At 44.3% G+C, this 14315-nt stretch overlaps 1 protein-coding gene across 1 annotated transcript in view; it reads left to right on the top strand.

Moving 5' to 3' along the window:
* Positions 1 to 12015, top strand: part of zfp91 (ZFP91 zinc finger protein, atypical E3 ubiquitin ligase) — a 70196-nt gene extending 58181 nt beyond the window's left edge. The window contains exons 10-14 of the mRNA XM_048620735.1: positions 1204 to 1254; positions 1476 to 1554; positions 6391 to 6505; positions 9070 to 9169; positions 10126 to 12015. Of these exons, the coding sequence (XP_048476692.1) occupies positions 1204 to 1254; positions 1476 to 1554; positions 6391 to 6505; positions 9070 to 9169; positions 10126 to 10357 (577 nt within the window). The 3' untranslated portion in view covers positions 10358 to 12015. The remainder of the gene's footprint in view (positions 1 to 1203; positions 1255 to 1475; positions 1555 to 6390; positions 6506 to 9069; positions 9170 to 10125) is intronic.
* The last annotated feature ends 2300 nt before the right edge of the window (positions 12016 to 14315 follow it).

The following is a 14315-nucleotide window of genomic DNA, read 5'->3' as shown; positions in this document are numbered from 1 at the left end:
ATACCATGAGTTCCCCATTTCCGATGATTATCTGATAAATTTTCACACCTTCTGAAAGTGGTCCCCAGGATTGTGCACTATACTGCAGTAGAGGCATGATGGTTGAATCCTATGGCTTTGTTCAAACTGTCTGTTTACAAACTGCTCAAGGACACCACTTGTCACAACCTGCCAATTTGGGAGAAAAACCCCTTAGTGGCTCTCTATTATCTGCAACGAGTTCTCTGTCCCAAGCTTCTGTATATAAGGCTGCAAAATTATATCTATTCTTGAGGTGAGCCCAAAACCAACTATCTTTTCTAGGACCTGCTGATTAACTGTTCACTCTTGTCTACATTGTTATCATTTACGAGTGACACGGTGGCTCAGTGATTAGCACTGCTGCTTCCCAGCACCAGGGAACCAGATTCAAATCTGCCCACGGTTGACTGTCTGTGTGGAATTCCACACGTTCTTGCTGTGTCTGTGTGGGTTTTCTCCCACAGTCCGAAGATGTGCAGGTTAGGTGACTGGCTGTGCTAAATTGTTCGTAGTGCCCAAAGATGTGCAGGCTAGGTGAATTAGCCATGGGAAATGCAGGGTTACAGGGACCTGGTAGGGATGTGGGTCTGGGTGGGATGCATTTTGGTGGGTCAGTGTGGACTCGATGGGCTGATTGACCTGTTTCCACGCTGCAGGCGTTCTGTGATTCAATGATGCGTTCTTCATCCTTTATTTCCTGCATATTCCTAGTGTTCTTCTCCACTGACTTTACTGCTCGGATCTTTAGCACCCAAACATTTTCTCTCATTCCAATTCTAAGTCTGTATAGTGCTGTGGCAATAACTGTGACTTCATAACGTTTGCACTTGATAGAAATGGGAGATGTTAACGGTGCAGAGATTGGCAAAGATGAGTTTGTTGTCCTTTGAGTCATGAAGTATTCCGGTAGTAAATGAGGCGAGCTGGTTTACTCTGGCAAGAGGCCCATAGGTTTTAAATAACTAGCAAAGAAAGTAGAGGAGAAAGTTTGCTGCATGATAAATTAAGGTCTAGAATGCAGTGGGAATCACTTGGAAAAGGACCAATTTGCAAGGTTGTAAGAAAAGTGAGCATGAATTGGATAGCAGCACCACTAATGTGTTGAATGAGCTCCTGTACTGTCAGATTGCAGTGATGTTATTTAGTTTGTGTGGCTGAAACCTTACCTTTTCACCTTGACAGGAGGCCACGAAGATCCAAAGAAGATAGAGGACCCCGTCCACCTAAAAAACGGTAAGTCTCTTGCCAGTCACTGGCAAATCACTGGGTTACGTGCGTTTTAACATGGGGGAGCTGTAAGACTGGTTGAAGTTTATCACAGACCTGGTTATTCACGTTACAATGGCTGGGAAGTTTGTGGAGAATGCAGAAGGAAGAGAAGTCTAGGTCTTTCTGTCAGAAGCTGCAGGGCGGAAATGAATGTCCTGATCTAACTGCTCTCTCCTCTGCCTCAGGAAGAAGCCTCCTATCCAGTATGTGCGCTGTGAGATGGAAGGTTGTGGAACCATCCTCGCCAATCCAAGGTATTTGCAGGTCAGTGCAAACTTCATCTGTTGGCCCATTTCATTCCTTTTATTTAAAGAAAACTTTCTTTCAGCTGTCTTCATCTGCAGAGGCTGAATGCCAACATCATTCTGACCTTGAGTAGAATGAAACTGTGCTGCTCTGATCGAGAATGTGAATAAGCTGAGAATCACCATTCTGATTTGTAGTAGGATTAGAGTGTGCAGCGTAACTGGGAATTAGAATTAGATTAAACTGTGCACTGGAAGTAAACTTGGATGTAGAACAGGATTAAAGTCCTCTGCGTCACCCAGGTCTAGACGAGTTAAAGTGCACACTCACTCTCATCGAGAATGAGGTTAAACTGCAAAGTCATGCATCTAGAAAAGGAGTAAACTGCGCGATTAAAAGCGAAGCATAGAATCATACAGTACAGCCCTTCAGCCCATCCTCTACCATCAAAGCTAAAGCAAATCTGCAGTAGGCCTGTAATGTTGAATATTAAGATTTCATGTGCCTGTCCAAATTCCTTTTTTAAACATTGTGAGGTTTCTCACCCCAGCTCCCCTTCCAGGCAGTCCAGATCCCCACCAACCTCGGTGGAAAAAAAAAATTCTCAAGTCCCCTCTGAACCTCCTGCCATTCACCTTAAAATTATGCCCCTTGTTACTTACCCTTCAACTAAGAGGAACAGCTGTTTCTATTCACCCTGTCCATTCCCCTCACAATCTTGTACATCTCTATCAGGTTCTCTGCTCCAAAGAAAATAACCCAAGCTTATCCAACACATCTTTGTAGCTGAAGGACAAGCTGAAGCTCACATTGCTCAAGCACATTGGAAGTATTAGCAAGCCTGACAGCATTTGTGGAGAGTGAGACAGAGTCTTTGTTTCAGGCGAAGGACTTCTGTTCAGAGCTTGTTGAGGAAAGAGAAAACTAACGGGCAATATTTCACTGAGTGCTAAACCAAAACCTAAGTCAACAAATATGAATTAACAGGTGAATTACAATCAACGTGTTATAAATCTCACATTAAGAAGCAGGATACATCAGTATGCGTTGCAAGATTGAATCGAGGAATTTGTAAGACAGTCCACTCAGTCTGTTGGACTGATTTAGCCATAAACTTGATCAAAGCTGTGGATTGACATTGGTGATTTTTAAAGGCTTTGTTTTACACAAACAGTGTATCATTTCCATAAAATGTAAAAGGCAGATAATCTAGAGTAATTAATTTACAAATTAAATCCCAAAGGATAGTGATGACTTAACTTTGTTGTGTTGCTGCTGCTGCAGCATATGGGAGCTGCTGGACACCAATGTGATCGAAAGTGATCACAACTGGAGTAAGTATTTGCAGCTTGATGAACTTCACATCCAAGTTGAGGGCTAAGCTGCAGATATCACCCTGCATCACAGATGCAGAAAGTTACCTCGATACTTTGCTTCAGAGGGCAGTCCCACCATCACATGAGGTAATTCAAAATTGGCCTGTGATCAGGGCCAGGAGGATGTGACTGCAGGTGAGGCAGGCTTGAGGACCCAGGGTGATAGTTGAAGAGCCCTGGCCCCTGCAATTGTCCTACAATTGCTTTCATCGCTCAGAGCATTGAGTGTAGGAGCTGGGATGTCATAATGCAGCTGCATAAGACACTGGTGAGGCCAGTTTTAGCATACTCTGTTCAATTCTGGCCACCCTGCTATTGGAAAGGTGTTACTGAACTAGAAAGGATGAAGAAAAAGTTTAGAAAGGTATTGGCGGGACTGAGGGTTTGAGTTATAAGGAGAGGCTGGGACTTTTTTTCCTTGGAGTGTTGGAGACTGAGGGGTGACCTTATAGAGATTTATAAAATCATGAGAGGCATGGATAAAGTGAATGACTAGTGTCTTTTGCCAAGGGTAGGGGAGTCCAAAACTAGAGGGCATAGGTTCAAGGTGAGAGGAAATATTTAAAAGGGCCCAAGGGGCAACTTTTTCACACAGGGTGGTGTGCGTATGGAATGAGCTGCCAGAAGAAGTGGTAGAGGCAGGCACAATTAGAACATTTTAAAAAACATTTGAATAGGCACATGGATAGGAAAGGTTCAAGGGCATATGGGCCAAACACAGGCAAATGGGGCTAGTTTAGTTTGGGAAACCTGGACAGCATGGACAAGCTGGGCTGCAGGGTCTGTTTCCATGTTCTATGACTCTATCCTTGCAAGCCTTGCCATTGAGAGTGGGGACAGCAGGGAGGATAAACAAACTTAGTGCAGTATCTTGGTTCAGGGAACCATGCAAGTGGGGAAAGGAAATAGCAATGTACTCGTGTTAGAGGACTGTATAATTTGCAGTGTAGATATTGTTCTCTGCAATTGTGAACGGGTGTCCCGAAGGTTGAGTTGACTGTCTGGCAGGAGGGTGCAGGAAGAGAGTGAGGGGGGAGGGTTCCGGTTGTCGTTGTCCACCTTGGTACCAATGACATCGATAGGGCTAGAAGGAAAGGAATTTGAAGAATCAGGAGCTAAGTTAAAAATTCGAAATAATCTCTGGGTGACTAGTTGAGCAATGGGAAAACTCGTATGATAAATAAAATCCCATGTAGGTGTACGGAAGAAGTAAATAGGGGTAGAACACACTGTTAGAAATAATCTATAGATCCCCTATCAATTGCTGTACAGAGAATATATTGGGAAAATAAAACAAAGACATCATAATGTCAATTAAAAAAGGCAGATTGGTAGAGGTAGCCACAACAATGAATCAATGGAGTGGATTTGAGACTGTTTCCCTGAACAATATGTTGTGGATCCAACCAGGGATCGGATTGTTTCAGATTGTTGTGTGATGAGGCAGGTTTAATAAATGAAGTCAGACCAAAAGATCCCCTGGAAAGCAGTGGCCATAACATGATAGAATATAGTATTTAGTTTGAGAGGGAGAAACTTTTTTTGCTGGAAACAACTGTGCTAAGCTTAAATACAGGTAACTATAAAAGGACGAGGGCAGGGGTCGCTGGAGTGGATTTGGAAAGGAGATAAACAGCAAAGACTTCGAGGAACAATAACATGCTTAAGAAATTAGTTCACAGCTCACAGCAAAGATGTATCCCAGTGAGGAAGAAGGATTCTAGGAAGGGGATAACCCAACTGCAGTTAATCAGGGGAGTTAAGGATAGCATCAAATTGAAAGAGAAAACATGAAATGTGGGAAAGCTTTAAGAAGCAGCAAAAAGATGACCCAAAAGAATAATCAGGGCGAAGATGAAGTTTGAGGGTAAACTTACAAGTAAAATCAAGACAGGCAGCCGTTTGGAGTGAATATAGGCCTCTTAAAGAAGGTTGGGGAAATAATGATGGGGTGCAGGAAATGGCAGAGGAGTTGAGTAAATACTGTGCTTCATAATGGGAGGCATTCCAAAGTTTCTCAATAATCAACAGGCAGAAGAAAGACAGGAAATAAGTAGAATAGCTACGACTAGAGAAAAAGTGCTGTGGAAACTAATGGGGCCAAAAGCTGGTAAGTCCCCTGGACCTGATAGATATGTTTTTATTATATTGAAGGACATAGCTACCGAGATAGTCGATGCACTGGTATTAATCTTTGAGGAATCCATAGAATCTGGGAAAGTCCCAGAGGACTGGAAAGTTGCCAATGTAGCACTTTTGTTCAAAAAGTGAAGGAGGCAAAAACAGGTAACTATGGGTCAGTTAGCTTAATGTCTGTTATCGGGGAAAATGTTAAGACGTCAAGGATGCAGTATTACAATATGCATGGTATGATCAAGCAAAATCAGTAATGGCTTCTTGCAAGAGAAATAATGTGTGACAAATTTATTAGAATTCTTTAACATTATAACCAGCAGGATGGATAAAGGGAAGCAGTGGATGCAATGTGTTTGGATTTTCAGGAGGCATTTAATAAGCTTCCACATCTTTGACGACTTCGTAAGTAAGTGTGTTGGATGTAGTACATTAGCATGGAGAGAGGATTGGTTTAACAATGGAAGACATAGAGTTGGGATAAGCAGGGTAGGGAATCTCAGGATTGGGCATCTCAGATTAGCAACCCATAACTAGTGGAGTGCCACAGTTATTTACAATATAAATGACTTGAATGAGAAAAGTGAATGTATTGTTCCTGAGTTTATGGATAGGTCGGAAGGCCAGTGATGATGATACAAAAATAGATGTAGACAGGTTAAATGAGTCGGCAAAAACTTGACAGATGGAATATAATGTGGGGAAATTTGCATTTATGCACTTTGGCAAAGTCACCCACCACTCCTGTAAAATTGGAGTGCTGGTCTTTTTATCTGATATCAAAGTGTTTGTTTCCCAGAAATCTGAAGGTTCACTTTCCCTTCTTGCTTTAAGGTTTGATTCGAAAGAAATAAAAGCTTTGAAACCAGGATCAGTGTCCCTACCTGAGTATTAGACAAGTCGTCTGTTCAGACTGTGGCTCAACACACACACCCCTGCCCTGCAACTGGTCCTACAAAGTGGGGATCCCATCACATTAAGAGCAGGGTTAAACTGCATGCTGTAAGATTGGTTTAGAATATGGAACAGTGGTGCATTTTTTTGCTGCTGAATATGAGTTAATCTAGTCTCTCATGAATGTGGTTGCACATGTCCATCCTTCTGTGATGGTAACTTACTGTTGGACTGCCGTTTCCTTGTGTGTCAGTTAGTTGTTAACTAGTTGTTCCTTGTACAATTGTGAGTTGGGTTCTGCATATCTCCTCCTTGCGTGACAGTGAATTACTGTTACAGCAGTCCCCTCTGTGGGATGTTGCGTTGAGGTTTCAATTATTTCCTTGTTGATAATTTTGTCATATTAACCTTGTCCCTCTGGATGGTGACGACATATGTTGACTTCTTTCAGCATCACATGAGGTACCAACACATGCTGAAGAAGAAGTACGTCTGTCCACACCCGTCCTGTGGCCGCCTCTTCCGACTTCAGAAGCAGCTGCTACGGCACACGAAGCACCACTCGGGTACGTGCTAGCAATCGGGGAGTGGGCAGCGGCTAGTTTGGGGGACGCAGTTTGTTGCCAGGAACTAGGGCCTGCAGTCTGTATCACTCTGTTTTGCATTCTGCCTTAGACTCTGTATTCAGGTCCATATTGTGGATCCTGTGTTATTCAGAAGTTACGTGACCAAGGCAAAAGTTGCACAGACTTCTTGAATTATACCTCATTAAGCACAACACATTCTAACCCACGCCAACATTTAAATCTTCAAGTGTACCAATATCTCATTTCAGTATAAGGAAATGAGGTGGAAGGGAACTTAATGATCAATGAGCTCAGTGCTAAAGTCAGCATCATAGGATTACGTGACTGAACTAGCTGTTCAGTGGACTAATCACCTGGATACCTTGCAACTGAACAAAGTTCTTAATTTCTGTTCCATCAATAAATTTCGGATAAAAATATAGGATCAGTATTGGTGACAATGGAAATAAATAAAAGCATGTTTATCTCATTAATGTGCAGGGAGAGTATCTGCTGTCTTTACTCAGTCAGATGTATGTGAGATTCCGCAGCACAGCAGTGTTGTGCCCTTAGCTGCTCTCTGAAATAGGCCTGCAAGCTACTCAGTTGTACAATCACTGCAGGAGACTATACCGCTCACCATTAAGCTAAGTACTGGTATCAGAACAGAGAAAGGAGTATCTAGCTTCAGCGATTCTTTAAAGTTGCCTTCACATTTCTGGGGTTTTGTATCAAACTCTGGAGAAGTGGCCTACAGATCATCCATGCTCACTGAAATATGCCTTACAGTCAAATCCTAGGCGCTGCATCACCATCCCTGGGTATGTGCTCACAGCAGACCTATGTAGCCTCATTAAATCAGCTAAAACACGGGCAAGGAAATCATCTACTCTTCTCCCACCCTCCCTCCTGTCGTTGGCTTAGCTCTCCCCCATGTTGAACACTACTTGGAGGAGGAGTTGAGGGTAGCAGGAACACACCATGTATTCTGAGAGTGGGTGCTTCAGTTTAAGAGTGGCTTGGTGGCACCATTACTGGGTGACCTTGCTGAATCCCAAAGGATGTATCTGCTGCACTGGATCATGAGAGAGCCAAAATGAGGGGAAACCCAGATGAACTTGTCACAACCAAACTACATTTTGCAGATACTCTGTCAATGACGGAATAGTTAGGAGCAACCTCTGCCTGGTTCTTGTCGACAGGAAGTCCTGTCTTTACACTGAGGGCGCTATCCTTCATATTGTGTGGCACTGCCAACATGGTAAATAGGACATAACCGATCTTGCATCTCAAAGCTCAGCGGCCACAGTGAATTATGACCAGCAGAATTGTTTCCACCACAATCTATACCTTTATTGCTTTGGCACATCTCTCATTCCATCATTACCATGAAACAAGGGGAGCAATCCTAATTCAGTGAAGTGTGTGAAGATCCATCTGCGGCATCAAGCATGGTTTAAAATTGAGCTGCCAATCTGGTAAAAGTACACAACACAGGACCATGTGTGCCAGCTAAACAGCAGAAGCAACATTTCTTTCTCTCTCTGTCTCTCAATGGAGCGTGGGTGTTGCTGGCATTTGATTCATATCCCAAATTGCCCTTGTATTGAGTGGGTTGCTGGGCAGTTGAGAGTCAGTCACATTGCTGTGGATCTATAGCTACATGTAGGCCAGACCAGATAAGGATGACAGGTTTTCTTCCCTGAAGGCTGTTCCTGAACCAGATGGAGTTTGGCAGCAATCGATTATCTTTTCTTGGCCACCATCACTGAGCTTCTAATTTCAGATTTATCAATTCACTTTACATTCCACCACTTGCTGTGTTTTGAACCCATTTCCCTAGAGCGTTAGCTGAGTTACTAGCTCAGTGAATTAGTGACTACTCCACTATCTCTGCATGATAGCACGCTAAAGGCAGGCGAGTGGGCCTATAGCCAACAAATTGGTTCAGAACTTTCTAGCCCTGCCACATTGAGTCATGAGTGTTGGTAGAAAATTAAGTCATCCCCAAGCTCCCAATCCTCATTGGCAGAAGCCAGTACAAGTGCAACCATCATCAGCCAGAACAGCAGAGTGGATGATCCACCTTAACTCCTCCTAAAATCCTAATTGCCAAAGAAACCAGGCATCCTTTCTTGGATCTGAAGACCAAAACTAATGAGATCATATCGTTCCTTTATTCCGGAATACCATTTGCCCTTCCTGACTCCTCGCTGTAGCTACACATTCATTTTTTTGTCTCTCCCACTATAACAGCAAAATCCCTCTGAACACATTTAGTGGTTTCTCTCACCAGACTTGGGTGGACCTCCGCTGTCCTTTCTTTTTGGCCTGACCTCCGAGCCAATATTCCCACCCATCCTTGTTTCACCAGCTAACATGGAATGGAATTAGATGAGCCTCAGTGCTACCACTTCACCAATGACAATATTCAAACTTGAAAATGACATCTTTACATTGTTTGCCTCTGTACAACTAACAGCGATTCCATGTTGCTCCAAACATCTCACCTGATATTCTCTTTGTCCCCGTCTGTTCTTGATAATTCTGTTTGTGTCTGACAGATCAGCGGGATTATATCTGCGAGTATTGTGCCCGTGCCTTTAAGAGTTCTCATAATTTGGCCGTTCATAGAATGATCCACACAGGAGAGAAGCCTCTACAGTAAGTACCTAAGATTAATACACATATGAACTCCGCAGCTCAATTTCCCCCTCTCTCTTCAATCCTGCTGCCACCCTATCTTCACTCAGCCCTTTCATTTCCCATGCGCTCTCCTTACTCCCTCATTGGTTCCCCTCTGTCGCCCGTTGTCCTCCCTGCTTTGCACTTCCTTTCTTTTCCCCTGACCATCACTGTTTACCAGTCCCTGGTAACACCTTTGCTTTTTGGCTCTTCACCCTCCTCCCTAACTCTATGTCCAGCTTGTGGCAAACCACCCTGCCCCCCCCACCCTGCCGCCGCCACCACCACCACCACCATCCCTTGCCTTCCATGAAGTCACTGGTAAGGTCACATTTGGAGTACTGCATACAATTCTGCCTCCGCTACTATAGGAAGGATGTTATTAAGCTGGATAGGGTGCAAAAAAGATTTACAAGAATGTTACTGGAACTGGAGGGTTTGAGTTATAAGGAGGCTGGATAGGCTGGGACATCTTTTCCTGGAACAAAGGAGGCTTATAGGTGACCACCTAGAGGGTTCTAAAATCATATAATGAATAGCCAAAGTCCTGACCCACAGGGTGAGGGAGTCCAAAACTAGAGGGCATAAGTTCGAAGGTGGGAGGGGAAAGATTTAAGAGGAACCTGAGGCATAACTTGTACGCACAGACGGTGGTGTGTATATGGAACGGGCTACCAGAGGAAATGGTGGTTACAGTTACAACATTTAACAGATATTCAGACAGATACATGAATAGGAGGGTTTAGAGGGATATGGGTCAAACGCAGGCACTACTTCACATTTGGAAACATGGTGGGCATGGACAAGTTGGGCCGAAATGCCTGTTTCTGCGCTTTATGACTCTATCAGGCTGCCTGGCCCTCTCCCCTCCATTTCTCCTTGTATTGAGTGTATAATGATTTAATAGCCATATAATCTTCTGTCCCTCCCTCCAGGTGTGAGATCTGTGGCTTCACCTGCCGACAGAAGGCATCATTGAACTGGCACATGAAGAAACACGATGCAGATGCTAACTACCAGTTCTCCTGCAACATGTGTGGGAAGAAGTTTGAGAAAAAAGACAGCGTGGTGGCTCACAAGAGCAAAAGCCACCCGGAGCTGGTCATCGCCGAGGCTTTGGCGGAGAGTGCTGAGTGTACCGTCCTGGACCCTTGCAATGCACCCTGAGACAGACTCGTGCCATTCGGAACTTACCCACCCCTTCCCCTCGATGTCACGGGGGGAGAGAGAGTGAGTGAGAGAGAGAGAGGGGAAGGGGCGGGTGGCAGAGAGAGACAGAGGAGGAGGGAGACTCTCCTCAATTCAACTTAACCGGTGTACGCATGTGGAATGGCAGAGGGACATCTTCATTCAAACCCAGATACCCTCCCCTCTTCTGCCCCAACCGTTGCTCGGATTGCATCCCCAGCCACGTCCGCCATACCCCTCCAAGGAGAGACCTCCAGCTGTATCTCAGTCCCTGTTGGAGCCCCCTCCCCTGCCCATCCGCCACAAAGGGTCCGGATTGTTCTCCTAGGCAAGGTGCAGCAGAGATGCGTGGACCGGGGTTGAAGTTTACCACTGCATTCGCAAGGCAGCATATCAACTGCCTGAAGCATCACTAGAGCGAATCTGGAGCATGTCGTTTGCGTGTGTGTGTGTATGTATATGTGTGTGTGCGCGCGCGCATGTGTATCTTGTATTATCATGGAGATGAGGCATCTTGCGTAGGATCTGAATTGGATTGGCTTACAATTAGAGAGAGGGCAAATCAAATAGGTGTTCTTGTTACTGTTTGTCAGGTGATCCCTCTTGGTGAGAGGAAGAGTAGAAATGAGCCAAGGGTTCTGCTTCTGATCACTGGGTTGGACAGAGACCAGAAATAGGCCAGGGTTCATCCTCCTGATCACTGTCCCTGAGAGAGAGGGAGGGGAAATCAGCCACAGTATATGTTTGAGGGGGTCTTAGGGTTCCGAATGTTTCCCTTTCCAGTGAAGGGGAAGGTTGAAGAAGAAGCAGCTCCAGCACAGCAAGGGAAAGAAACATTCCACTGATCCGCTAGTACTGTTGATTCAGTGCCGCGTGAAATGCCTGGGATCCGAGGGCCCTCAGACGCTGGCGTTGGGCGCACGTGGAGAGGATTGAAAGACTGGCATCCCATTGTTGCTCCCTGGGCAGAAACAGTGATGTTGCCACTGAGATAACGAGAGAGAGAGAGCACTTAGACAAATGTGTGTTGTGGGTAGGGGGGATCTGAGTGTGTGTATATGCCAAGTGAAGGTGTCTGAGTGTGGAGTGAGCCCCAATGCAAGTGGGGTCTTGGTTTGTGCACGTGTTCACGTAAATATGTGCTGCACAAGAGGTGAGCTAGTACACGACAGGGTGAAAGCACCGGTGAATGCTGGATTGAGAATTTGGTGAGCCCTTACGCTTGGGTGGGGTGGGTAACAAGCTCATGCCGAATGGTTATTGAGAATTGCTGCATAAAGTTGTGTAATTGAGAGAATGTGTAAAGGTGTGTCTGAGCGTGTATATGTAAAAGCGCGCACGAGGGTGAGCCTGTACGTGCATGTTTGTATGTGTGTGTTATGGGTCGGAGGTCTCTCTGCTCTGATGGTGTAAATACCTGTAGTGAAGTGGGCCTGTAGTCAGACCCTGTTGGAAGGAGTTGATGGCTGTAGTTGGATTTATACTGAGCTGGAAATCACGCGGGGGTTTTTGTTACAGTTTCACGTTATGGATTGCATAGACGAAACCATTAGACTCCACTGTGAGCACTGTTTAGTAGAAATAAATCTGTATAATTAACTATTAAAAAAGAGCAATAAACACAGTATTTTCTTCCATTGTGTTGTCTTTTTACGGATTGTGCTGCATGTGTGTCCCTTGTTTTTCTGTACTCTTTGCACATGTATATTCTATTTGTGTGCTGGGTGTCTGTGTCCTTTAGATCACTGATTTTATATAGTCTACATGCCTGCATTCCTGATGTCCAACAGTATTCACCACATCTGTATTCTTCTCTGCTTGTGCTTTTCACAATGTTTCTGTCTGCCTGTACTCACCATAAGGGATTATTTCATGTACCGTATGCATGTCTGTATTCCCTATTTGCTGGAATTTTTTTGTGCACGCTGTTAGTCTTGTTTCTGTATGTGGCCATGTTCTGTCCCTAACTGTGGTCCCTGTGTTTGTCCTCATTGCCTGTACTCTGCACCTATATTTCCATTGCTGGCTTGTACTGTCTGCTTATCTATTCATTGTGTCTACCTGTACCCTTGTACATATTTTGTCTATCTCTGCTCTCTGCCTGTATTTGTATCTCCTACTGTCTGCATTTGAGTGTCTGCTTGTGCATTCTGCATGTATGTGTTCTTTGAGTCTGTATTTTCTGCATGCGTCTGTCCCTTGTATACACTTCTTATACATTTGTCACTATTGTCTGTCTGCCTGCCAGTTCTCCCTTCAGGTCATAATTTTGTCTGCCTGTAGTGAGTCTGCATTTCCTACCTTCCTGCTTCTACTCCCCGTCTATGTTCCAGGTGCTGTATTCTCTGCACATGTCTAGATTGCCTATGCCCCTGCCTGTAGTCACTTTGCTTTGCCACTCTCATGCCTCTGTTCCAGGTCTCTGTTCTTTGTAAGTACCTATTCTGTGTGTTCATACTTTTTGCATGTAATTTCCATGTTAGGAATGTATCTCTCTCAGTATATAGGCCAAGGCTGCCGTGCTGTCTGTGCTTACATTTGTAGCTGAAAGATGTCGGCAGGTGTTTTTAGGTTTTGCTTTCGAACGTTGGATAATGGGACACATGGCTGGAGGATGACACAGCTGAACTCAGCCTTCCTGGTCCACCACCTCTGTGAGGTTCTCACTTCTACTGCTTGCAAGTTCTTCTGGTCTGTAGCCCTTGTCTCCAGAACCCTTGATTCACTTAGTACAAGGCACTGTCAAAGTGCCACTCTGTTTAACCCAGGTTGGCTTATGCAGCTTAAATAAGAGGCAAATGAGAAACCGAGCAGGTTTGCATCCTGAGTGTTTAAGGATATCTTATTTAATAATGCAAGTTTGGATCTACAGCAGGACCAGTAACCTATTGGTAGATGCATATCTAACTGCTTTTAAACTTGCAATTGTTAAATCAATTTTGAAGAAAACTACTGAATTCTAAAATTTAATTGAGCATGTATGTGGATTTTTTAAAATGGATTTCAAAATTGCATCTTAATCGCTACAACTTTCCAGATGAGATGTTAAACTAGGGCCCATGCTGCTCTTTCAGACGAACGTAAAAATCCCATAGTGTTATTTCAAACTGGAAGAATTCTCTAATTGCCTTACCCAATGTAAGTCCTGCTTGTGGATTGTCTTACCCAACGTAAGTACTGTTTGTGGAGTCATACTGTGCATAAAGTGGCTGTGGTCTTTCCTACATTATGACAGTAGACTAAATTCCTGTTTTTTTTTTATTTTTGGGCATTCCTGGGATCATGGCGATGTTAAAACACAAACTTATTGTTTCTACTAATACAACACAAGAGAGCTGGAGAAACAGTTAATGTTTCAAATCAGTTAGACTCCTTTTAACAAGAATAACACAACTGCAGATGCTGGAAATCTGAAACAAGATCAGATTTGCTGGAGAAACTCAGCAGGTCAGGCAGCATCTGTGGGGAGAAAACAATATTAATGTTTTGAGTCAACGTGAGCCTTCTTCAGAACTAATCACATCTTGGGAGAGAAAAGTGGTATTTACCTAGATGACAAGGGGTGGGAGGTGGAAAGGAATGAGCTGATAGGTGGGGATGGAGCCAGAGAGAGGAACAAAAGGATCATTAATAATAAGCGTAGGTAGGTGATAATGGGGACTGTGTATGGGTGAAAATGGGCTGGCTGTGCTTAAAGCAGCCCGTGTCATGACAAGACTTGGTGTGTGGGAAGGGTAACAGGTTTGGAAGGTGGTATTTGGTCTCTAAAACTTTACTGAGTCCTGAAGGACTCCAGGGTCCCCAAGCAGAAAATCAGATGCTGTTCTTCCAGCCTGCAATGAGCCTCAGTGGAGCACTGCAACAGGCCTGAAACAGACATGATAGCACGGGAACTTGGTTTGTTGAAGTGGCAGGCAACTGGAAGCTCAGGGTCATT

This window comes from Rhincodon typus, chromosome 48 (assembly GCF_021869965.1).
Source record: "Rhincodon typus isolate 14 chromosome 48, sRhiTyp1.1, whole genome shotgun sequence".
NCBI lineage: Eukaryota > Metazoa > Chordata > Chondrichthyes > Orectolobiformes > Rhincodontidae > Rhincodon > Rhincodon typus.
The sequence above is the reverse complement of the archived record's forward strand: the minus strand, read 5'-3'. Positions and strand labels throughout refer to the sequence as shown.